Source organism: Pholis gunnellus (assembly GCF_910591455.1).
Source record: "Pholis gunnellus genome assembly, chromosome: 1".
NCBI lineage: Eukaryota > Metazoa > Chordata > Actinopteri > Perciformes > Pholidae > Pholis > Pholis gunnellus.
Window position 1 is genome coordinate 17513284 of NC_136528.1, and position 27465 is coordinate 17540748.

The 27465-nt window shown below is 39.6% G+C and overlaps 1 protein-coding gene across 1 annotated transcript in view; it reads left to right on the forward strand.

Moving 5' to 3' along the window:
• Positions 1 to 27465, forward strand: part of LOC306699065 (CUB and sushi domain-containing protein 1-like) — a gene marked incomplete at both ends in the record, with an annotated part of 346947 nt that overhangs the window by 121775 nt on the left and 197707 nt on the right. Inside the window, one exon of the mRNA XM_079163564.1 lies at positions 1454 to 1566. Within this exon, the coding sequence (XP_079019690.1) occupies positions 1454 to 1566 (113 nt within the window). The remainder of the gene's footprint in view (positions 1 to 1453; positions 1567 to 27465) is intronic.

Consider the following 27465-nt stretch of genomic DNA (forward strand, 5'->3'; position numbering starts at 1 on the left):
CTCCCTCCAGTGGGTTCGTGTTCTGCCCCAAGGTCTCCTCCCAGTGATAAGTGTCCATAATAAATCCACAGAGAGCTATCCACAGGCAATCTGACCAGATTTTTAAATCGTCTCAGCTGGCACTTTTCAGTACAAGATAGCAGTGGTTCTAGTGGTATTTTGGTCCCAGGCAGGTGTTCAGCCTTTCTACCCAGAGCTTTGGGGGGAGGATTTGGGCTTGGGCTTTGGACACTGTAGATACACTGGAAACATGATAACTTAACCTTCAAATTCACAAGATAGTTGAAGTCCTTCATTCTGAGCAGAAAAGGAAGTCGCACTGTGTGTGTTGTAATCTCAGTTTCTCTGTGCTTTGTTTAAATAGCTTGTGTGCCTTTTTAGTGTGTGTGAGTGTGCTCCACTGGCGAGCTTATTGGGTTTGGGTTGCATTTTAGTTTTTTTGCAAAGTTTTTGCTTTTTGTCAGATCCTGTTGCAGTCAAAACATTGTTTAAAAGGAATCTGGTGCTCGGAATACACTACCGTTTCTGTCCACAGGGGCCGCAGAAATTAAACAAAATGAATGTTCCTTGTAGTAGCTTTAAGCTGCATCTCTGTCTAATGCATATCTATTCTCATACAAGTGCAGAAAGTTCAGTTATTTAGCTCACATTGACTTAACCTTGGAAGTGATTTTCCATGCCAGAACTTCCAGTCATAATATGAAGATCACATATTAGTTTCTCCATTGTACTGCTTGTTCGTTGTAGCGCTTTAATCTACATTATGCTGGCTTCATTATGTACAGTAGGCAATTCAATACACTATTCATCTTTTTGAATTCCAGCTCTGTGTTGTGTCCTCCCTTTTCTCCTCCCTTAATCGTTTAACCATTACCTCTCAATTAAAAATCAAGGGGCTGTTTCAGATCAACCTCCGGTGTAATCAAGAGCTCACCTTGCTGTATCAGGGTCAAACAACACCAAACTTTTCCTATCGCATTAGTTTCACTGTTAAAGTGTAAATAATTCAATCGCAGCTGGGATTTTCATTCTGTATTTCAGAGTGTCTATGCTAACAGTATGGTTGGTTATTCTGAATAGTGGATCTTGTGCACTGTAGCTCAGTGGCGCTTCAAATTCAAATTTATTATTCAAATGTATTTTTAGAGAGTGACACACAAATCACTCCCCGCACTCCTTTTCTTCAATGAGGAAGATAGCTGACCTAAGAGTGGTGCAGAGTCAGGATAACATAAAGTAGAAGGTCTTGGAGGGACCTGATTTCAGGCCAGTAGGAGTCTCTATGGCTTCAGGGCTGTGGGTCTTAACCACAACATCTCCAATGAGCACAATTTTATTTTACTGCCAGATACTTGTGTATTTTGCTATGTTTCATGTGTGCTGCTGCCTTATTGTTGGTTTCAAAAGTCAACTGTCTTGCTGTGTTTCAGAGACATTTCTTTTTTTTTTCCAGGTTGTCAGGATTCATGCTGCCCTCCCCTCTTGTCAGCAGTGGATCTATATTGGCCTTGTGGTTTACCACAGACTTTGCCGTCAGTGCGCAGGGCTTCAAAGCTGTATACGAAGGTAAGGCAATGTGTCAATGTACATTGTGATGTTTGAGTGCTGGCCATGATGCACACTTGATGACACTTTCTGAGTTAGTAGTGATGTCTTGCAAGGTGAATGTCTTCAGCTCGGGTTATCATTAGGATTTCAGTACAACTAGCTACTCTATCAATACTTTGCTTTTCTACATGACTAAATAATTACATATATAGAATTTTAAAAACAAATACCTTCAGAACAGGATAGGATTTAAAATAGATATAAATATTGCTTATAGAGGACCTATAAAGTCATAATATCTCACTGGAAACAAATGTAAACTGTTAATAAGATTAATAACACTTGCGTGAAGTTTATAAAGAATGAGGAACACAGACATCCATCACAATCAGTCATCCCTCATGTCTTTTCTCTCTCCGTCTGGCTGCTTTGTCTCAGCCAGCAGAGGAGTTCGCAAAAAAAAGAGCTTGCATCGTGCATCGTGCTTGCTGTGCTTGGGTAAACATAGCGGGGATGGGTGGATTGAATTAGGTTTCACTTTTGTTTACATGTTCACATATGTATTGATAAAGTATTGGCTTTTTACTCGCAACTATTTTTTTCCACATCCAGTAACAAGCCTAATTGCCGTCAACTTGAGTATTCTTTACTTCACCTGGTTCACTTCACCACAGCGGCCTTTCTGGTTGCGCTTCGTGCGTGTGCTTGTGTCTATATGTGTGCGTCTGTGTGTGTGTGTAGTTAGAGGAGCTCAACCCGACAGAGAGAGCAGAGCAGATGCGCACTGCAGCATGATAATAAATGACATCAAAACATTAAAAACGAATACAAACACTTGTAACTTTGTAGTTTATCAATAATCCGGTAATTTAGCACCACGAGTCTGTGTAATACTGGGTTTCGAAACGCATCCCTACCTTCAGATAACGTTAAATGCAAATGGCTCTCACCAGAGCCAGTGTTTGTTCTGGGCTGCTGTAGAAACAGAAACATGGCGGTGTAAGATGGTGGACTCCGTGGAACACGACCCGCTCACTATGTGGACATAAATGGCTTTTTCTAAGCTAGCGAAGACACTACGATTCTTAGTCTCAGGTGATTATGCACTGATTAAAACATAGTTATGAATATTATATTCCATTGCTGCCATGTGATCCCCTAAATGTTACACACTCTTCCTTTAACTATTCACAACAACTGCTGTATTTATAAATATCACATATTGTTTATGACAAAGTATCCAGGTGACAGGATGGTTACAGTTGCTAGAGAGTGACTTTGATGACATGGTCGGAGCTGATGACAATGTTTCACACTTTGTTTCTGTTGATCAATTGGTATGTAATCCACTATCCAGGTTATCATAGTTTATTAATCCCTAACTTTTTGAAATCATCATTGTTTATCTCTATATGAATCTGATGGTGTTTCTTAGGGATCAGAACTTAGAAATAATTTAGTTTGTTATCTCTCTGTGACAATTTATAGCAGATATATTCTAGGGGGCAAACACTTCCTTTGATCAAAACTGCATGGCTGAAGCCTACTTCTGATATATGAGAATAACTGTTAGATCATTTGGGACTACTGTAACATATATATGTGTACACATGTTCTGTTTTCATGTGTACTGTATTTTTATTTCTACATCGAGAGATCCGTGTTCAGTGCGTTGACTTCCTGGCTTTTTGTTGTTTAGCTGTGTGTCTTGCGTGTTCGTTATGCACGTAGTATGACCGCTCCATGTCTGTGTGCCTGTTGGGAAGCGACACAAATTCTAAGACTGACCTTTTGAAGATGCACACACACACACACACACACACACACACACACACACACACACACACACACACACACACACACACACACACACACACACACACACACACACACACACACACAGTATGTTCCATTACGCTTGCATAACAGTTCATCTATGAATCATGAACTCTAAATATCAAAGACAAACGCAAGAGACCAGATATACACTCTTACTCCCCTGTGTGTATATGTGTCAATGTGTGTGAGTGTGTTTCGTCTTTATCAATCTCTGCAAACTGCTTATTGTCTGTTGAGTCTGTGTGTGTGTACATTCCTGGAGGTGTGTCATTTGTGTGTTTGTGTATTTTAAAAAGAAACCTGACAGCCATTAAACATTTTCCCAGGAAGGGCCAGGAAGTACTTTGTCTCTTTTCTTTCCATTGTTCTGTTTCACATCTGTGGGGCCCCTTAAGTGTGTTTGCTGCCTCAGAAGTAATTGTGATTGTGTGTGTACGTGTGTGTGTGCAACTGACAGGTCTTTCTGCTAATGTCTTTTTTGAGTGTGTTGCTTCGTCATGCATTGATGTCCCAGACTTCAAACATTGATTCATGTCTGTCTGTCTGTGTGTGTGTGTGTGTGTGTGTGTGTGTGTGTGTGTGTGTGTGTGTGTGTGTGTGTGTGTGTTTGTGTGTATTATCACATGCGCTATCATTTTGCACATATAAAACGATTTACCAACACAAAGTCATTGTGCATTGAGAAGGTAATTCCATGCGTAATATAATACGTTGAGTGATCAAATATGAATCGGCTGTGCATCTCAAATTACCAGATAATTTCAGAGACGTTTTAGGGAGTGCTTCTGACATTGCATTTTTAACCACACTTTAAAGATAACACTCAAATATTCCTGTTAACTAATACCATCCCAGTCATGACTTTCTGACTTGTGAAACAAAAACACTGCTTCAGTTGTTCAGACCACAGAAAGACACAGAAACATGTGATTTTAATGTAATACAGAGCAGATCCAACATTCAGCTCTAATACGGAAAACTTGTTCGAATCTGCAGAGTTAAACAGGCAAAAGTTTTTCATCCTTCCCAGAAAAACATTGGGGCCACCGACGCTGTGAGGATCCTGAGTTGAATATTTGATGTGATTATAATTTTAGCAGTATTCATGTTAACTGGAGGGAAAGTTTTACTGTGCATATTGACCTTTATGCTCTTTTATTTGTTCTTTGACCTCTATCTCTGTTCAGCTATGTAAAGCAGGAGACTTTTCACATATTTAGCATTTATGGCTTATGTGAATACTGTTAGGAAATGGTCATAAAAATAGTTGGGTATTCGTTACAGGGTCAGGAACTTGAATTCATAAACTTTTGAGATCTGAAGTCTCTTCACATAGTACATTTTTTATCCCCCTCCCAACTCCCTTGCAGATTTGACAAGATGACAGTGAACACATCATGGTCTAGGAACAAGGTCCACAAGGGCTCAGTCCACAGGTCCAGGAGGTGGACATTTGGGTTCAGTCATACATTGTTACAGTCTACAAATCACTAAACTGACACTTCCCTTCAGTGCCTGTGAACTTTGAAGTTACATTCAAAGAAATGTGTTTTGTTCTCCCTGTACTACAGTGAATCACGTCTTCCCTTTTGGTGTTTTTTTTTTGTATTTTTGATAATGACCTTAAAGACACTTTCTCTGATTTTGCTAGAGTCTAAAACCGTACCCAAATCCCAAATCCCAGAACCTCTTCCTATCTTACTGTTGATGTTTTGCTGTGTGACACTTATCTTTAATGGCTGTGTCTTTGTGTTTTGGCTGTTGTGCCTGATGTTGTTACGGCTTCATGCTGCAGTCAAATGTCCCTGTGGAATTAAAGAAAAAAGAACAAACAGAGGAAATCACATAACTGAACTCTGTGAGCTGATTTAGCCAAATGGAGAAAATATTATTATTCATTGATAATTACACAATCCCAACATATTTTTTCCTTCTTCTCTCTGTTTTACTCCTACACCTTTGTTCTGTTCTTCTTCCTCTATGACATTCTACACCCCCCCCCCCTTTCATCTGCCTCTGTTCATTTAAACATACATCATGTCCTTTTTAGTCTGTAAGCCCCCCTCTGTTAACACAACCAGTTAACAAATATTTTCTCTGTTCTATTCCTTTTATTAAAGGAAGCCAAATTGAACTATACGTCTGAACACATAGCTAACTGATAAGAGTCGCCTGAGAGAGAGAGGGATGGAGAGAAAGAAAGAGAGAGAGAGGTTGGGTCAAATGAAGCTATAAGTGGTGGAAAGTGAGGCCTTGCTGATAAAAAGCAAGTTTACAGACCAGCTCTGCAAGACGAGATAATCATCAATTAATTTCCCCTGAAGCTGAGAGGGGGGGGGGGGGGGGGGGGGAGAGAGAGGGGGGGAGAGAGAGAGAGAGAGAGAGAGAGAGAGAGAGAGAGAGAGAGAGAGGAGAAATGAAATTCATCTCTTGAAACCATCATCTCTGCCTGTTTCCACTACAAAAAAATAATAGAATAATTTAAAATATTTATATTTGTTGCCTCTGTGCTCAGGGATCATTTGGTGATCTACATCGGAATTTGTCGCTTTTTGTTGGAAACAAGATTAAGCACTGGGTTGTCCACTAGGACCCGCTCTCCACAAATTTCTTTTTCTGTAAAAGATTCTTCGGTTTACTGTCCTGCTGGAGCTGGAAGCTTTACGTGTGTTTTGCACTCATGGTGCCAAATGCTAAAAGTTATAAATATTTAGAGCTTTAGTGAAAGATTGCCTGGCCTCAAATGAGTTTGCAATTGTCGCTAAGCAACTAGAAGCACTACCAGCACTTCCTTGGAGCATTTGTTAAGTGCTGCTACTTATAAAAAGAAACCCGCTGGAAACAAGGCCTTACTTTCTTTTTCACAATAGTGACCGAACTGAAAAAATGTTTGACATGAGAAACAATTAAGTTGAGAAACTTGTATCAGAGCAGCTGTGCTGATTTTTACTGACGTTATATAGAATATACATGTTTAGTAGGTTTAAGGGTTAAGCAGCAAAATTATGGTTTTTCATGCAGTGATTTCAATTTGAGATTTTGGACTATTGCAAAGATCCAAATTACAGATTTAGATGTTTATTTTACTACTTTGTGTATTTGCATGTGTAGATTTCTCCTAAATTCACCAAAAGCTAGCATTAGATAATGACTCATTTATATATTTAAACATAAAACTTCATAAAACTTCAAAAAGAAAAGAAATATCTCAGTGGTAGTGATCAACTGAGGAAGTTTCATGGTGATATCTATCAGTTATTCTGTTTTATCCTGTTCACCTGTAGTGGATATAAATGTCATTTTACAATACATTTCTTTAGTTTTCTAATACTCAAAATAAATCTTCACTTTAGTAACACATAATACATCAGACTTCCCCGTTTCATCCAGATCTATATTCTGAAAATGTTATGAGTCTGTTCATATATCCTTGATAGGTTTGTGTAACAATTTATTTCTAAAAACATGGTGAAAATGGTTTTGTTTTTCATGTTCGTTGACAGTATTTTCTGATATATGAGATAAAAATAGATATACAAAAATCTATACAAAAAAGAGAGAAAAATCTCTCTTTTAGTTTAAAATAACTATGGACTAATGATACAATATAAATACAAATGATGGTATGTATTGTGTACTTAATGACAAGCTGGTACATCTCATTGTATTAGCTAATGTATTTTCAATGGGTAAATTTTTAAGGCCTGTATACAAATGACCATAAAACCAATTACTTCTCATATGTTTTATTGAATGAGAATACAGGAGAACTTAATTATTAATAATACAAATACAAAACGCACTACAGCAGTTGTGTATGTGGGTTTGTGTGCGTGTGTAAGTGAGAGAGAGAGAGAGAGATTATTGACTCCAGCACCACCTTTAACTTTAAGACTAAATCGAAACATCATCATCAAAGTCTCAACCTCACACACCCACTCTCCCCAAACACACACATGCACTATGAGAGAAAGAGGCAGAGTGTACGTTTTTCAGTCCGTAGGCTAGTTGCAGAGTTTCCTCTCCTGTTGAGGGACTTCTTTGAAAAACACGACTTGGAAAGCCTTAAAAGGGACTTTGCACATTAAACACAGGCGCACACACACATGCAGACTCAAGCACAAACATATGCGCACACATGATTACAAAGGGATCACTCTACAAAAGCATTAGAGGGAGAATAAAGATAAGAAGATGTGAATACATAAGAGGGAAGAAAGAGAGAGGCAGGCAGGCCTGATTGTGTGTGTGTGTGTGTGTGTGTGGGTGTGTGTGTGTGTGTGTGTGTGTGTGTGCGCGTGTGTGTGCGCGCATGTTCCAGTGCATGTGATACAAGTCACAGTTATTTTTGTTTTTTCTCATTTCTTGTTGTTATGGTAATACTCAACCATGTCACCATGTATAGGTTATGATGGGGTATCACTTTTACACTGCATTACAACATGTAATGTGTGAGTGCCCATGCCTGAATGTGTGTGTATCTGTAAAATTGCAGGAAGTTCCTCCCCTCTGGTGTTGGCATTTCCACCGTGTCTCTTTCTATTCCTCTCTCTCTCTCGCTCTCTCTTTTTCTCTCTCTCTCTCTCTCTCTTCCTCTCTCTTTCTCCTTCTCTCAGCTGTGTAGACTGGTGTGGAATCCATTAGGAACACTTCTAGGAGCTTCCAAATCTTGCTGACTTGATGCAAGGCTTTGCACAGACTGTGGCCAGAGCCCCTTCTAGCCACCAACCATTGGAAGAGATGCAAAAAGATCGCAGCCTCCTGGTTGGGGATTTGGGGTCCTTAGACATAATGTTACACATAAGAAAGATGTATTCATCTAGAGTTCTTTCCAATGCCTCTGGCCAGATAGTTTTCTTCGTGGTGCCTTTATTTCACAGTTGTTCCATGCTAAATCTCAGAGGGCTGCAAATGGCCAATTGCAGAACATTTCACTACTGTAGATGCAGTTGTGATATAATTTGAATATGTACTTAGGGATTTCGGTAGACTGACTAAAAAGTATTTGGAGGATGATTTTCAAATACAAGGTTTCAGGTAGTTTGGATAATAAATGCAATAAAAGCTCAAAGAGAAACTGAGGGGGCTTGATCAATCATTACAGATACCATTAATAAGTTAAAAAAATATCGAAAGCACTGTGTGCGTGACAGGACTTCCTGTTCAGATTGCTCTTCACCTAACACGCCCCTGAGCAGACTGGATTACCAGCATCGGAGCAAAGCAAAGCACTGCTTACATATTTTAGCCACCTAAGAAAGGCCCACCTAAAGAAAGCAATATCCACTTATCTTGCCGTCAGACAGCCCTTTCCAACTTGGCCACCAGACTCCATCAACAAAAAAACATATGTTCTGATATTGATTTTATTTAGATGGGCCTTTCTTTTCGGTCGCTGAAATACATTTTGCTGCCGCCCCCGTCCACAGCAGTATATGGCTTTGATTCTGTGCCTGTACTACTGTCTGTTTCTCCAAACTGGGGCCGGTTCGATCTCCTTTCATTGTAGGACACACTGACTTTGGATATTTACCTCATACATCCTCACTTCAAAAAAGCCGAACCATCCCTTAAATGTTCATATTATTTTTTGTTAAATCACAACCTCAAGTTATTTCAGCGTGCTCTATCTCACATTGCACGTTGCATTTATGAATTAATGTTATCACTTTTCACCACATGCTTTACTTTTGTTTTTGTACTCAAATCTTGGCTGTTGTGATGTCCGTGTTTGAATAACCGGTCTGTGAAATCCAGTTGGCCAGCTTGCTAAATATAGAACGAGCAACCCAAAACTGCAGGAGGTTCAGTTATAAAGGTTCAGAGATCATCAGCCAATGTGCTCAAGCTGCTGTTGTGTATCCATGAAGACAAATGTATTTTTAATATCTAAAACATGCTTTTCCCATATGCTCAAAAGCACCAGTGGATAACAGCAGTTTTGACTTGCATAAGAAATCTTTTCCACTCAATGTTTCCTAAACTTCACACATCACACTTATCATCATACTTTTGAATGTGTCTGGAGAGTTTAATCACCAGTAATGATTTGCTACATTTCTGTTTCTGAACACGTAGCTTCTGGTGTAGGAAAATGCCTGTGTTCTATGTTTAGCATTTATAGATTTACAATTATAACTGTTTTCATTAGGTCAGAGAATTATTGAGCTTGTAGATTTGGCTACATCAACACAGACTCAATTAATTTGAGTGAAAGTTGGAGGGTAAACAAGTCTCAGTCATTCCAAAGGCAAATAAATTCATTTGGATTTCCTTTTGATTAGCTTGTTGAAGAAATGGGTTGCATGTATACTGATGAAGTGGGTTATATATACATGTAGAATATTAGCTGTTTGAAGTTGAAATGGTTTAGATGACAGAAATGAATGGGATTGGTAATATGAAGAAAATTGCTCTGATGTATATAATAGGATGTCTTTAAGTAGAGCACGCTTGCACACATTACATGTAGATGAAAACACATCATATCAGGTGTTTAGTGTGTGCAGGTTTTTATGAAATACAACCATACAATATTCTTCATATAAGTGGAAATGATGCTGTCACCAACTGAGACACATTATACATGAAACACACAAAGTCACACTTTATACCTTTCTGAAAAGTGTTGTTTTTTTCTCAGCAGGATATCAATGATTATGATTACGACTGACATTTACTGCATTTCTATGTTACCAATGCAGAGTTTATTTTAGCTCACTATCGACCTGTTATCCCCTGCTCCTATCAGTATCTGTGTGCCCTTCATTGAGAATAATAGGTTGGCAGGTTTAGTCAAAGCCAATGGATTCAGCAGGGAAGCTTCTTAGAGGAAACACAGCAAATCATTAAAGGAAGGAAGGACTACTGGTGGATTTGTCAACTTGGATAGTCAGGTGCTGCTATATATCTGAGTGTGTGTGTGTGTGTGTGCTGGAGAGATAAAGAGAGTGAAAGAGCGACAGTGAGAAAGGAAGGGTAGAAGCAGTCCGTTACACCATTAACCCATATTGACTGGAACGCCATAGGAAGCTCTTCACTATGGGAGTGTGTTATATAACACTGTTGTTACTGACGCCAGCAGTAGTCGGCTACATCGATCGAAGCAATGTCAACTATCCCGCTGTGTGCGTGTGTGTGTGTGTGTGTGTGGGGTTTGTGCGTGTGTGTCAATGGTGGGGTAGCAGAGGTGTGTTCAAGGGTGATACCACTGTCATCAAAGCATGTTGTCGGAGCCAAGATACACGCATATGTGCTCACACTCTCACCTGGAAAATCCACAGTGTTGTTTTGTTGGCTACTAGACAGCTCTTCTTGAGCAGCTAAAGATATCGGACCACATTTAGCTTTGAGTTAGGGGTGCATAAGAAGAGTTTCTGCCAAACTGTGTACGTCAGCATTCTCACCTCAGACTTATCTATCTAGACTTGGATCCTATATGTAGCACATAATCCACTCCAGACTTTAATTTGTTTTAATTGTACACACAAGACTTCATAAAATCCACATAATGATAGGAGAAGCCAGGGGCTTATTCAACAGATATCTTCTCAACATAAGGAGAAAACAAAAAATAACAAAAAAGGAAGGGAAAATCAAAACTAAGCTCAACATGTAGCCATCCATTAATGTTCTTTTTCATCCAGCGTCCAACCAGAGAATAGGTCTGCATGAGAGAAATCCTTTTTACATCTCCAATGGATGTCTCCTTGTAATTATTAGTCCATTCAGATTTAACAAGAATACCTTAATCTCTAAGTTTTCCCAAGTAATTCCGTTTTCTTGCTGGCACAGGGGGAGCACATGCAACAGCCTCATACTTTAGCTTAAAATGATCACTTCTTGTGCAAAAAAAGAACTGAAATCCATAAAATCAACCATTGAATTGAATGGTGCTTTGCTTCCTTTTTGGCTCTGATAAAGGTTCAAGACTACCAAAAGGGTATACTGTGGTCAGTTTGACGGTTATTAACTATTAAGAGTTTTTACATTTGTCTTATGTTACATTCAAAGTAATGTAAACACAGTTAAAATATAGAAATAATCAAGAATTGTTATGGTATTAGTGATGATGCGCATTATGAATGAATATGAAAGGATTCTCTAAATGTGTTTGAGAAGCCTTGAATGGATTTCTCAACCTATAAAGTGCAGAGACATCATGTGACCACGTTGTATTTTCCAGGTATTAGCATTCAGATGGTCATCTATCCCTGGTATATCTTTAAAGCAACCCGATGGGTAAATGATGGAGACCCAGCTCAAATTCCATGTTTATTCTTCGTTTTAACCCCAGGGATGGAAATCATTAACCCCGAATACTATTTGCCATTTGTCATCCATCGAATTAAGGTAAAGGTTCAGAAGTTATAAAAACTCAGGTATCATGGAACTATGTCTCACCATCATGGGCCGTGTCCATAAAACAGATTCAGTCTTTGAATTAGGACACACTCAGTGTATTTCATTCATGGCCCACCGTTCAGGTTTGAGGAAAGTTCAGTGACTCAACATGGCGAGTCTCTCGAACCAGTATTGCTACCACTGGTGCAGCTCTAGATTGAGTCCTAATCTTGGAGGGCGTACCACTCAGACTGGTGGGGTGGCATGCCTGCCATTAAACACTGAAGTTGATGATTCATGATGGGGATTACGTGAGGCTACCGATGCTGTAGTGGTATTCATTTTCCTGCTCAAAATTCTACTGGAAATAGTGTGTTTAAATGTCACACAGGCCCATACTGGAGCTTATCTTTTGAACCAAGGTCTACCAGTTGGATTTATGATGTATGCATTTTTCAACATATTTTTTGTTTAACACACCACACATTGTGCATTTGATTATCACATCTGACCCAAGAGATGTATGCTACATTCAGTGAACTTCAGAAATGTTAACATTTTGAGATTTATCATGAACTGATTTTATCTTATACTGTGACATGGGACCCCCCAAGTTTCGGTTTTCTTATGGCAGTCCCTATCTCAAGTTACAATGCAATTCAGTCCAGTAGCACTTTAATAACATAATGGGAATTGGGGTAGAGAGATAAAGGATTTTTGTGGCATTTTTATATCTGTGCGCACACATTTTATCCTCTGTGTTTCTCTCCCTGGTGATAAGCAGAGCTTATAAAATCTGTGTGAAAATCTTCGAAACAGAAAGTGCTCGCTTACTGTCATTTAAGCTACGCTTTCTCTGACTCTTAGTCATGCTTTCAGTTTCTCTCTGGCCTTCACTGTCTCAGTTGCCAACTCTGGCTCTGTCTCACACCTTAAATCTTTAACACATCAGTGCTATCCAAGGGAAAGAGGCAGATTATTATCATCCAATTGTGGTTGTGTTTTGTAACATGGTTTCAGTGAATATCTTAATACAATTTGTATAACCTGGACATCCCTCTCTTGACAAATTGGCCCTTTCCCTGTCATATGTTTTTGTAAGTCTTAGTCAAGACCTGATAGAGGGTCACAGATGAGTGATCGTCACTGGAGATGGAGATTTTCTTTTTACTCCAATACCGAGTCGATGACTGATATTTGATAGTAATAGCTGTTTCATTGTCCATTGAAAAGGAGAAATCTTTGTAATGTTAAACTGAAAATCAAATAAGAACATCAAAAAGGTGTACCCACAAGCTTAATCAGACTTCTGACTGCTACAATTCGAAACAATATATAATATAAAAGATCTATAATATTATTTTTCAACAAATGCTTTTAAACATTTAACCTTTCCAGGAGTTATTATTTTATTCTTGCCATGGTACCTGAAATGTTTGGTAATTTAATTCCTGTGAATCCAGTAAAAAACAACTATTAGAATTGCAATGCGGTTCTTTTTTTCCTGTCGTTATAGCAGAATACTGCAGTGCTGGCAGTGGCATTCACTCTGTCTTGTTCTCTCTGTTTTTGTTTTTTGGCATGTTTTAAAGAGTGTAGGGAGCAGGGGAGGAGGCCCTACACGCCCAGCTTAACATACTTGCTCCATTACTTGCTACATTTCAGATTTTTTAATTTTTCATCACCGGGTACACATTCATGTCATTAAGAATATTTTTTTAGATTCTGTGTCAGAGCAAAACATTATTTTGTCAGTTGCCAGATTATTAGGTGCACTTAAATATATCTAATGCAATCTAATACATTAGATTAGCAGCCCTGAAGTCATGGCGACGGCCTAAATCCAAGATGGCTTTGGCCAAAATCTGTCACTCAAGGCTTCAAAACAGCAGTTAACAAATCAATGGGTGATGTCACAACGACTACGTCCATTTCTTATATACAGTCTATGACGAGAACACACACATGCAACATTTCACCTAGGGGTAAGGCTGTGTTCTCCTCTAGAAGAAAATAAAACATTTTATTTAGTGTGCAGTTCCTTTTTTCCCCTCAATACCAGCTTGAAAGAGCACCTGATGATGAACTGGTGACCATTTCCAGTCTGTGATAACTGCACTGTTTACAAAGTCATGCCGGCCTTACAGGTACTGCAATAGTGTGAGCGCCAACATTTAATTTGAAATTTTCTCCTGAATGCAAAATAACATTCTGAGTGGAGTTCAGAGAGGTTTCTGGGTCCTCTTTTTCAAAGTCTGCATATTTTATTAAGATTCAATACAGTTCTCACCTGAAGCTGAACTGGACATCTGTCCAAACCTTGTTGTGCTTTTTGTTACACTCTGTTTGTTTTTTATTGCATGTGGCTCAAAACAAGTATTTATAAGGCAGTTTCTTACCATATAGCAATACAATTTTACTTCTACAGTAATAATTAATGTAGTAACCGTCTTTTATTTCCACTTCATCAAACATATATCCTGCAGATACTGTAACTGAAGCCAAGAGTAAAAGTTAATATCCTCATGCCAAACATTTTTTGGTGAAAGCTTCATTGCTTCATTAGTGATCTGCACAAATTAAACTTCCATTTGAGGTTCATCTAAACACACGCACACACACACACACACACACACACACACACACACACACACACACACACACACACACACACACACACACACACACACACACACACACACACATGTTTAAGGTTGGTCAGTCCATTGCCTCTTTGGGTGAACAAATAGAAATGGTCCAGCTTGGCTTCCTGTCTGAACACACTTTCAGGATCTTGCCTGTGTGACCTCATGGTACTGGAAATGCAGGAAAACACACAGCACACAATAACACCATCAGATTAATAAGAACATTTTATAATACACAAAATACCATGAATACAACAGCTACTGTAAAAACAATATTCTGCTAATTTTAGCTTTTTCAGTGCTACTTTGTGTACTGGTGTACTGGTCAAATTTGTAATGATGTAATTCCACTTTACTGTTATTAATAGAAGTGCATGGGGTGCTTAAAACAGATTGAGCATAACATTAGATGCAGGAGATACATAGTAGTGCACATACTATTGTACATATATATATATGTATATGTGCTGTGCATGGTTAGCCTGTATCACAGACTAACAACCAAAGACCAACGCTTAGTAACTGACAGAAACGGTAGGAAAAAAATATGTGGAAGAGAAATGAGAACAGAGGATGTAAACAAGTGGAAGAGAAGAGCAGACGTGAGAAAGAAGGTGCATCAAGAAGCAAAGAGGAGAGAGAAGAAAAGATGAGTGAGAAAAAAAGAGAAGAGCAGGAGAGTGGACTAGAGAGGAAAGAAGAGCAGACAATCCCTGGAATACCAAGCACTTCTCCAGGCGAGAGAGAAAGAAGAGAGGAGAGGAGGGGTTGCAGTGAAAGACAGATAGCATCCATAGAATCCCCAAAAAGAACAAATGCTGGGATGCATTTAGTCTCTGCTAGTAAAAAAAGACACATATAATTGAATGTAGTTAGTGGTATCTTGTTCTGGTGAAAGCGTTTTGTTAATTCATCGTTTTGATGATATTGCTTGAAAGTACTTCATTTCTAATCGTATATTTGTTTTTACGAACATTTCGTCAAAGATGGAAGTATTTATAATTTTTACAGTTGGCAGAAGAGCAAAGTAAGAGAGCGAAGGAAACGAAGAAGTGGCAGGATAGGGAATGAGAAGATGAATGAGAAGGGAATATAAGAAATGAAAAGAGGGATGATAGTAAAGGAGAGGAAAGGAAGAAGAAAAAGAAGAAAGCGATAGAACTGACTCTAAGAATCACGCTCGCTTGGCTGAACTCGTACCTTTACCCAAGATGCATTCTGTTTGAGATGTACCTAAAAATAGAACACACACACACACACACACATACACACACAGACCCATACCTCTCCCTGGGGTGGACTCACTGTCATGCACACTGAGACGTATACACTGCGGACAAGCACATACAGACTCAAGACATCATGTTGTCTCACATTAACTACCCGCCACAAGTTGTTAATGTTTTTTTATGAAGAGAAGGGAGGAAGAAAAGAAGGACTGAGAGAAATGAAAGGTAAAGAAAGGGACAGACAGGACACATATTGACACAAGTATCATGCATGGACTACACAAGCCTGCCATGATCACAGTAAAGGTTATTGTGGCATTGGTGTCTGACAATGCATGCAAAGTACTTAGCATATCAATGCTGTTCAATTCAAATCTTGTAATTTGAGTTTTGGTCATTTTAATGCTTTCAAATTAGTGGAGTGATTACATTCTCCTCCGTGAGTTAAGACAAACTTTCATGCCCGTAGGCATATAAAACCCTCTATAAGCCTTTAGCTCATCCAGTTTATAACAAGGCTGTTTTTTTTTACTGCACACAAGTTGACATTTTCGAGATACATGGGTTTCACCTGACATCAGTGATATCTTACAGTGACTGTGTTTACTCTAAAGAAGAGCATAATCACTGCTTGACATTTACACCGGTACAGCTTAACTTTCATTTTTGTCTTAATCACAGGTCCAGTCAACAATTCCTTTTAAACTATGTACTCTACATGGAATATTTAATGGTGCTCAATGCTGTACTGGACAAGTCAAACTTATTTGATAGGCTTATATACTGTATAATTGGGGAAAATGCCTTGAAATAGTCACCATTATTACATAGCTTTTGAACAACCTGGCAAAATCATTTGTGCTTTTTTCTATTGCCCCCCCCCCCCCCAACAATATTATCCACTTTGTTATTCGAGGTTAGCTCACCTGCACTGGCAACGTTGTGCCCTTTGAGCGCCTGCCGTGTCTGTTTGTAGCGAAAACCGAGAAATACAAAAGAGTGAAGTGTTGCATGTGATCACAGCCTAACAGACGTTTAGCAGGACATTTATGAACTTTAAGATAACAAATTGTTCACATGTTCATCTGTACTTGTGTGTAGCTCATGTGGTATTTCTTTGCATTCTGGCGCACAGGTCGCAAACATCAAACCCATGTAATATATCCGGTTGTCCGTCCATAACCCAGAATCACTACAATTACTCCGATGCTATTTTGCTTGTGCTTGCATCACCTGCTGCTCTGACTTGCTGTGTCTCCCTCCCTCTCCTCTCCAGCCCAGCTAGCATCTCCCGCCCCGCTCTCATCAGCGAGCTGGGTCTCTCCTCGCTGATGCAGCAACTTCAACCTCCGCACTCTGACAGCTTCTTCTCTGGGAGGACGCGTTGTGTTCGGCTTTTTTACAAACTAATGACTGGACGTTAAAGTTAAGGCTAGGTGGTAGCTATTAGTGGCTGGGTTTGACAGATTTTTAAGCTAGCTAAATGGACGCTCACAATGCTCTCTATTAATACTCTCTACCCCCCTTGCACGTGGGGCTGTACTTGTTGCAGCTGCAACTTCCACTTCAGTATATTTTGGCCATAAAGTCCCTTGCACCTCTGCTAACATTTTCTCTTTTTTGTTTCTCTCTTGTTTTATGAGCACCTGCCTTTTGACGACTGACCGTTTACTGGCAAGATGGGAGGGGCGGGCTAGATGTTAAACATTTGATTTTACAGTAGCGTGACAGACCAAACCATTTTTTCACTGAAGGGAGGGAAAGTAAGTGTTTTCGACCACTATGTAGATAAAGATAAAAAAAAAAAAAAAAAAAAAACAAGCTTTATGTGACACACATTCTGTCTGCTTGCATCTTTTTTGCTCACAATCTATCTACCTTTCTCATATCTTTCAGAAGCACCCTGTCATACCTTTATGACTCGATCTCTTTCTCCATCCCACTCGCTCTTTGTTTCACTCTCTTCGATCTTTCTTTTCACAAGGGTCCGTTATGGGGTGAAGATAACTGGCCTGCTTTATTACCAGCCTGTTTTCATGCTGTCAGTTCACGGGCTATTTGCTTTCACGAATCATGAGTCAGCTCATGAACTACATGTACAGTACAAAGGTAGGAGGGAGAGTAAGTTGGTCAATACGTCGGTACAGAGTGAGAGCAGATGTCCGCTTCTGAGAAAAAGAACGTGTTGGGTTTGATTACATTTTTTAAGTATTTTATGTTCAGATTATCCGGATTCACAAATTATAATTTATTTTTTTACATGTTTAAATCATACAGTAGTCACTTCACTTTTCTTTTGTCTTGATGTACATATTTGTGTCTCTGTTATAATATGAGGGGTTCAGAGCCAAAACACCAGAGTCCTGTTAAAAGAGAAACCAAAGCCAATCTGAAATATGTTTGTATCATCAATAAAGCACACAGCCAGTAAGGTTTAACACACACACTCTACTTCAAATCCTTTCCTAATACTTTGATCTGTTACACACACTTAATGCAATCACTCCTCTTCCCTCCTATCCTAACATTCACATTTAAGACAAGCAAGCTCCTTAGTAAGGCTAACACGCTTGCAATGACAAAGCTAATGGTTGTTATTAGAATTTAAAACTTTAGTGGCATTAGCAAAAATAATGTTGTTGCCAAAACAGTTTGTGGAATATTACACATATTACATATTAAATACACAGTTGTCATATGAAGGTTATACTGATGCAGTCCAATACAATACAGTACACTACAATTGAATACAGTTTAACACAGTCACTTAATTTTGTGGATCTCTAAGTGATTTTGCATCCCTCAGGCTGTGGCAGGCAGATACATGTTTAACTGCCAGAGGAGCTGCTGTCCCTTCACCTAGAAGAACTGCCAGTTTCTCCTCTGGTGTTAACATGAGAAAGTTTGATATTTTCTTTGTTATTTCCCCAAAGTGGAAATCTCTTAGTGCAGAGAACTTCTGACAGAGGAGGAAGTGCATCTCTGTCTCTACCTCCGCTGTCGAGTAGTGACCACATACCCGCTGGTCTCTGGGTAGCCATATCTGTCAAAGACTTCCTGTTTCTACTGCAGGTTGGTGGTCACTGAGCCTGTATTTGGTCAGGATACATCTCTGTTTCCTATCTCTGACACAGTGCAGATATTCAGTCCATTTTTATTCTCTGTGTAGAGTCTCTCTCTCTCGTCTGCACACTCGCTAACGCAACACACACAACCAACGTGTTTAGAAACATCTTGAAAATTCACTTTTAATACAATCCCAGATGCTTTGGCACGGCGGGGAGTCAATTTAGGATTGCCGGTGCAATACACTGGCAGAAACCATGGAAGTAGACTCGGGAGGATGTGTCGGTTTTTAAAGTGAAACAAATGTACTTTATATTTAAATTTAGTTGAATTCAAAAGAAAAGAAAAGAAAAATTTGCATTGCTGAGAAGTTGCCCTAACCCTGCCAGTGCAGGGAGTTCTAGACGATAACTGAAGCTCTGCTGTCAAACCTCTATCATCAGTGGGCTGTTGTCAACATTCTCACTATCACAGTTGATTTTTTTTGTACCGCTGGGAGGTTGCCCTTTCAATATCAGCAAGTTCTGCTATTTAACAGTTAAAGCTATTTTATCTCTTTTACTGCCAGTGGGCCATCATCAAAAGTGCAGCTGATATTGAGGACTGATGATTTTTGAGAGGTTGCCTTAACCTTGTCAATTTAATTTTAAAACCTGGCAGTCCTGTTTTGGCACAATATGACAACCTGACATATTGTGACAAAAGTTTACTTTGTTGTTCTGACAGTGGCTTTGATGGTAGCATGTAATGAATTGTGGTCGTGCCACTTTTTTTTCCACAGATGTCTCATTTCCTCCACATCATTGAGTTCAGTTTATGGTGACGTACATCTTGTGCTACTTTTCAGTGTAACAGGTTGTATGGATCTAGGAGAAAAGTGTGGGAATCAGTTTCATTAGATGATGATAAAGTAACTCCCACCCAAATATGTTATGCGACACACATATAAAAATAGATTTTTTTGAATTATCCTCTGAACTGTTTGAAAAATAAAACAATGCGTTGTCATGCTGAATCACTGAATTAGAAAATATATATAATATTCACGTAAGCTTTTCTGTTAAATTACTAAATAAACTCTGGATAATAGCATTAACACAGATTATAGACAGTATGCTTCTCTGTTGAAGAAAATAAAAAAAGAGCTAAACAATGCTTCCCCAGACATCATCCCCTTGTTACATTTGAACAATCCCCTTTAGAGCAGCTTTGGACACTCAGCCAGCCAGTCAGCCAGGAGTCACATCCAGCTCTCATTGTGTCCTGTCAGTTACCAATCAGAGCTGGAGGAGCTATAACACAGATGGATTTAGGAAACGCAGCCAGTTCCAGACAGAGTTGGTTGACATTGAGACATTTCTGGATTTTTGGCTCAACAGCCCCTGTAAGTAGTATTAGCTTCTTCAGTGCCAAATCTGTGTGCATGTAGTTATCAAACCAATGGCATTATCATCATTTAACCTTTTGAAACCGGGACATTTCTCAAAACTTGTTGTTTTTACATCTCTGTCTTTTTACAGCTGAAACAAGTATGATATCACTAATCAGTCTGTTTTTATGCTAAGCTAACTTAACCTCCCCTTACTTTAGCATCATATTTATTGTACAGACATGCGAGTGGTGTCAATCTTTTTTCGCCTAACTGTTGGCAAGAAAGCAAATAGATATATTTCTCAAAATTGGGGGGGGTTTAACCAGCAGCTCTGAGCAAAAGTTAGAAGGTGACTAAAAGAAGATGAAAAGTCTTTATAACTTACTGTCAGCTACATGTTGGAAGATGACATTCCCTCCCACTGCTGTGTACACTACTGAAAGGTGTCGTATTTTCAGTGCTGCAGAGTGACAGCTCTCCTGCCAGCAACTTTATCTGATTACCTTAATAGAATTCATCACGGTGAAAATTGAACTCTTTGCTGCATCTTCTCCTTGGCCAGAATGCACTCAGAAGGCCTTTGGGTGTGACACTCTGAATAAATGAACAGGATCACTGATAGCACTCTGTCAGAGTGTACTCAGTGTTTGAAAACACACTTTAAAAGTGAAAAGTGGAATGCTGCAGGCCGAAAATAGTTCCAGACCTCTTTATAATTCTGAATAGTTCAAAGCTGAATGTGACTATTTGATTGAAGACACAATTATGTATCATTGTTCAGACACATCAAGAGTTGGTGTTTGATCAGCACTCTTAATTGTCTGTACAGTTCGCAAATTAGAGTATATGATAACATGAAAATGACTGTTTCATGTCAGGTGTTTGCCAGTTGGGACACCAATTTTGATTTAAAGTCTGAAAAATGCTGTTCTGAAAGGATGAAGCCACTCTGTCTGTGTGTGTCTCCCTAATGCATCTGTCCTTCCTCACGCCTTAAGGGTCATTCCCAGTCAGACACATTAACAAGGCTGACTGCATGGACGTCTTGCTCATTGATCAAAACACACACACACACACACACACACACACACACACACACACACACACACACACAAGGTAGCATTAGGCAAAGGCACGCAGTATTTCTCCTTCACTCTCTTGCCTGGTGTTTCATAAAGCAGACAGTCCAGAAGACAGTGCTGACAGCACCAATAGAGGATCCATCAAAACCACCTAAAGGTGACAGATGGCTCAACAAGGACGTGGATGATTTGTTTTGTCCTACTCATTCTTGTTCACATTAACCACTTTTCAACACGGAAAGCGTGTCAGCTGTGTTTTTTTGTCATACAGCTCTTGCACGTCTCATATAACATGCTTTTCTTTTAATCTATCCAGCCGTCTACACCGGCCGCATAAAAGCTCACGTCTCACTCACACATAAGCGCAGCCTGAAGAATATTTTAACATTTTTACTGTTTACACTATTTTCTTCCTTTTGACTTCAGCAATTGTGTGTTGAGCTCTGGGCGCTGTCTAAATACTAAAATCTACACTCTTGGACCCGAGCGAGCCCCATTTGGGGTTCAGAGCGAGACATTTAATCGAAGAGAGCGTCATAGAAATCGAATTTCATAAAGAAATAAAAACAATTTTTTTTTAGAAAAAAGTCTCAGCAACTTAATCATGTAAACCATTTTACAGACTGCAAACACTATTATAAACTATTATACTCCACCACAATATCATGTATTTTACGCAGCCACCGGCGATCTAAGTACTCCTTCCAAAATGGGGCCATTGCATCCCCCCCCGGTCAAATCACACATTAGGAAGCACGAGCAGTTCACACAGATTCCAGCGATAACATCCAAATTTCTCTCCGTCAAAGCATTCAAAAGTTCTATCGAAGAAGCCACCACAAAGCACAACGCCAACACTGCCAACATTAGAACCGCATCATACCTTGAAAAGGTTTTCAGGGCGAAAACGGAGAAATCCGAAATAAATCCAAATGAGAAATGTGTTCGCTAGGTCACTGTGAGTGTCTAAAACCTAAAATGGCGATTTTCCGTTCATCTGAGCCAAAATGGTGGTCAATATGCTGGACGGCGAATCATATAGGGGCTTGGGGGGGTTTGGGCGGCACAGTTTTGGAGTTTTAGTGGCTGAAAATTCTGTCAATCACTTCATGGATATTATTTTGTTATTTTGTTCAGGGATCTTTTGCTTCTTTGGGGGGTTCTCAGGCCTCTTAAAGTCCTTCAAATGAAAGAAGCTGAAATGGAAAAATCACTCTTTGATCGAACTGCTTACAGCTGTTACTGGGTTACATAACTGAGTTATGGCTTTAGTGCCTGGTAACTCCTAGTACGACTAGAGTAAAACAGTATGTGCACACAACGGTTGTGTCAGCTGAAACCATAATGCTAAAACTCCTATACAAACACATATTACATTTACTGATTGCCCCGTTTTCAATTCATTTTTTATGTTCTTTTTGTCTTACATTATGCTTTTAGTTAATGTTTTGTTTTTCAGTTTAATCTTACTGATTTTCCTGTTTACCTGTGCATGCGGCCAACAAGAGGCCTCTCTTTCTTTCTTCTTGCCGTATTTTTCCCACATTCTACTGCGGCTTTGTTGGACGAGAACCCAGCATAGTATGTGTGTGTGTGTGTTTGTGGTCACCGGTTGTGTCGCTTCATGTATGAGATACAGGTCACTTCCTGCCCACCCAAATGTCGCTTTCTCTCAACACCAATTACTCACACACACACACAGACACACACATTCACTTGTCTTGCCCTGGGCTGCAATGAGCATATCGGCAGTAAAATTCCCTCCACAACTGGAGTGTAAAAAAATCACTGACCATAACACACTCACAAATACAACCACACACACGCACACATACACAATCCACCAACACTTTCCCGCTGGTTAGGTTGTAAAGTTGTGACCTGTGTTGACAGCTTTCACTGTGAGAAATCAGTCAAGGATTAGTCTGCTTTGTGTGTGTGTGTGTGTGTGTGTGTGTGTGTGTGTGTGTGTGTCTGCATCTGTGCATGTGGTAACCAAACCAGCAGATTGCCAGCAGTCGCTTGGTTGTTTTCTGCCTGCTCATGCAACAAATCCAATTCCAGGCAGTCAGCAAACCAGAGATGTCTATCTAAAAGAGTTCTGCCACCGCCAGCCACTGAGGCCAAAAATACAATTTTAGCCAGTGAGAAAAGCTTTAGCTCTTATTGCTTTGCAACTGAGTTAAAACATGAAGTAAAAATCACACTAAATTGGCTTAAAATGCTGTGAACCTCTCATCCAAGAGGTGAAATCAGGGCCAGAGAAGTAAGTTTGGTTAGATCTTTAATGCCCTTAAAGCCAGGATGAAGCAATGCCGAACAAATGCTCTGAAAATAATCTGATGTGAGAATATCCCAACTCCATAGGTTAACTACTGCTGGTCTGTTTTGTAGAATTGTTGTTAGACTATACCTGTATCATAGTTTCCTTCAAACCAACTATTAGCTGACACCAGTACACACTGTCACATGTGATTTCAGTCACCATAATAAATTGTCTATGTATACATTATGAGATAGTACCCTCTTTACTTCCCCTTAGCTCTTCACATGTTTAAACTGTTTTACATAACAGTAGCTATAGAGTGTGTGTGTGTGTGTGTGTGTGTGTGTGCCTCTTATGCACGACGTCCCCAAATTTTGCTCTCGGGCTCAGGGGATTTCGCATATACCGTCGAAAAAATGTACATATCGAGAGCGAATATAATGCATGTATACATGTTATATACCAGATTAAACAGCAACATCTGGGCAACACTATCGTGTAAGTCATTTTTTACACACTCCAAACACAATTATACACAACTAATATAAGCAACTAGAAGATGTACCACAATACCTCAGAAAGCAAGAGAATCAGACAACGAATCCAGAGATATCTTCAGAATTTCTCTCCGTGAAACCAGTACAGAACTGTGAGCAAACAAACGGCAGAACAACAAACCGCTTCACCGAAAATAAATCTTAGCAGCACCTCACCTTTACGCTGAATCATGAAAAAGCTGGCATAATTCCCTGTTTGTCGGCTAAACACTGTTGCTACGTATGTCCTGTGTGTTTCTCATCTGTTTCCTGGAGAAGGGGGGGTCAACATAGCTTGTGGGACCCGGGGTAAGGGCTTAGACTTTTAGCGAATGGAATTTTACGCTTGGGGTGCGTGGCGTTTTTTTAAATTTTTACTGGCTAAAGACTCTGTCAATCAACACCAGGCTACTCCCACTGCATTCCCGAGAATCTGACGCGTCGAAAGAGGTATCATAGTCTGGATTTGACTAATCATAGGCTGGGAAAGCCTCACATAGACACAGTCAAACTGCAGTCAGACGAGAATGGATCCATGGTTTACAGCCTTAGAGAGGATTCTGGCTCTCAAAATGATGCCAAACTGCTGTATTTGGATAGATTGAACACTATTAGTGATAAAACAAGTGAAATATATAGTTATATAGTATATAAAAGTACAATGACAATTTGCTTGACCCCGCCTGACCTAAAACCTCTCTAACATTGTCCTGCTTCACTTTATCAAAGCCAAATCTTTTTTAGAGACTCCTGACATGTGCTATGATTTGGGAGAGTTTTCAGGCTTTCAGCTGCATTATTTCAAAGAAATAATATCAATAAAAATGCTTTTTTTTTCAGGCGAACCTGAAACTTTTCAATTTGAGCTGTGTTCCATCTTCATTCACTCTTAACCAGTAACATATAAACTGATATTTACAAATCTGATCAAATCTCACAAGTGTTACCATTATTATAACATCATTATTCAAATAGGCCTTGTAGTTAGAGATTTACACTCTCTTTAGTATGGGTATGCAATTTTCGAGCAGAGGCCTAAAAATAGGGCTCGCGTTTAAGAGGTTGTCCAGACAGACCAGCCAGCAGAGGCCAAGTAGATCTCTGCTCTCTTCTACTTTTCTACTCAACCACCATTTCTGGCTCTGTACACTTGACTAAGGGGAATAGTTGGAAAATTAGCCAGCAAAAAACTATTGAAACTTTATCTCCAATGTGACAAGTGCTCCGTAAGAAAAAGTTACAAATTCAACATGTCATTGTCTCCCACTCAAATGCATACCAGATAACCTGCTATGACATAAATTGCTGGTAGCAATATTAATGACTCTGTGGTAGCGTCAGCGTGTCAGAGCAGTGCAGAGGATTTATCTAGACTTGAATCTGGAAGGTTGAACAGGTCAACTATCAAGTGCTCCACTGCAAACGTCGGCTCTATTTTAACTGAGACTCGATGCACCCGCCACTTCAATTATTTAACTACAGGACTCTTTGAAAAACAGGGCAGGTGGAGAGCGAGACTGAGGGCTAGAGAGAAAGAGAGAGACAAAAGTAAAGGTTTTTGGTTATACTTAATAATTACCACCATTTCACTGAGGATGCTAATGAAACTATCAGTGTAGAAACCTTTGCTTCACAATATGGCAACGAGTGTGTAGGAAATAGTTACACTGTTCATCATCACGGTATCCTTTCAGAGGAAGTGCTGAAACCATGATGACTAAATGTTATTATATATGCATGGAGAGTGTTAATATTAATGGCCACATTGCTGTCAGCTTTTTAATATTCAGAGAAAGAAAGACAGAGTGGAGGGTGAGAGAGGTCAAGTACTGTGTATAACTAAAATCAGTGCAAAGTGAAGCTTTACTCGACACAACACTTCATGCTAAGTATGTAGGATCTTTCATCAATTAATCATTACAGCACTAATTTCAGGATATTTATACACACTTTTCTCTTGATAAACACAACCATCTGCTCATCTGCACAAACAATTTTATATTTTATACTTGTGTAAGTGTTGCAGTCGCACAGCTGTTGGATTGCTCGATGGCTCAGACCAGAGATTAAGCAAAGTATCTGGGCTACTGCTAGCCCCATTAGGTTGCCCTAAGCATTATTGCTGGAAGATGGGGAAGGGGTTCAGGTGGAAGCTCGTCGGTTTGATGTGTCTCCAAGAGTGGTTAGCCAACTATGGAGACATTACAAGGAGATCGGGCAGTACAACAGGAGACAAAGTCAAGGTTGTTTTCGTACAACAACACTTCGAAGAGGCTGTTATCTCATCACCTTGTCTCTTCGAAATCGCAGGGGTGCAGCTCAAGCCTTGGAAATTGACTTCCACCTTGCTACCGGTGTTCACTTATCCCGGTAGGAATTGACTCCATGTCGATGGTATGAGAGCCTGACGACTGGTCCCAGGCCCTATTCTCACTGCAGAATTTCTATCGCAACTTGTACTCCTTTTGCTCTTTGCAGACGAGAGCAGGTTTACTGTGAAATTGTATTGTAACTCTTATGTTTTTGTTAAAGGTACGGCCATTTAATTGAATTGTAACCTCGTGCCTCGGCTGAGCTGTAACGTTAGCTATAGCTCAGTAGTGCTAGGTGAGCTAGCAGTATCGGTTATCCATGAAGCTCTCCAACACTCAGCAACTCGGACCCAAACAAACTAGATTGATAAATAGCACCACAAGGAAGAGGAAAATGTAGTATTCTTGATGTATGAGTTGTCTGCTTTTTTCACTTTTTGGACTCTCCCAGCTGTATATCCCCCCCCCCCCCCCCCTCCCCCTTCTCTCTCTCTGCCATCCACTCATGTCTGATGTGTCAGTCAGTCAGGGTCTTAGCAAATCAAAGTGTGTGTGCCTTTGAACACGTGCATGTGTGTGAATGTGTGTGTGCTATATCTAGCGGAGCCAGCCTTGTATTAATCTGACGTGCTTGGTTGACGCTCTTCAGTTGAAACTTTGCATGACTCCATGACAATCTCTGCTTAAGCTGAAAGACAGGACAAACCCTTGTGTGTGTGTGTGTGTGTGTGTGTGTTTGTGTATGTGTCTGTAAAAGAGACAGACATACAGACAGCCCGAAGGACAGAGTGAAAGGCAGAAGGCAAGAAAGTGAGCGAGATGGCCACAATAATTTTAAATGTGTTCACAAAAAAGAGTGAGAGACAGTAAGCCTTTGACTTTGTCTTGCGGTTTGTGTATGAGGGTTTAAACTAGGCCACTGTGGGATCAAATCTCTTTGTGTGTGTGATTGTCTACATGTGTTGCAGTGCAGGTGTTCTTTTCTGAGAAAAAAAAGAAATCCATCTCTGTATGTTGCATTGTCCACTCAAGAAAAAAAAATGAAATGAATAGCAAAATCCTCCGGCATTTTCTTTTAAAAGTCTACATGTACTGTCAGTTGTATGCCATTTTAAATTCATTTTTGGTCAACGAAATTCAGTCAATCAATTTGATGATCTCTGTGGTTGCTAGAATACAATCTTACAAGAATACAATAATAATTGGACACATTTTAATTTGCTA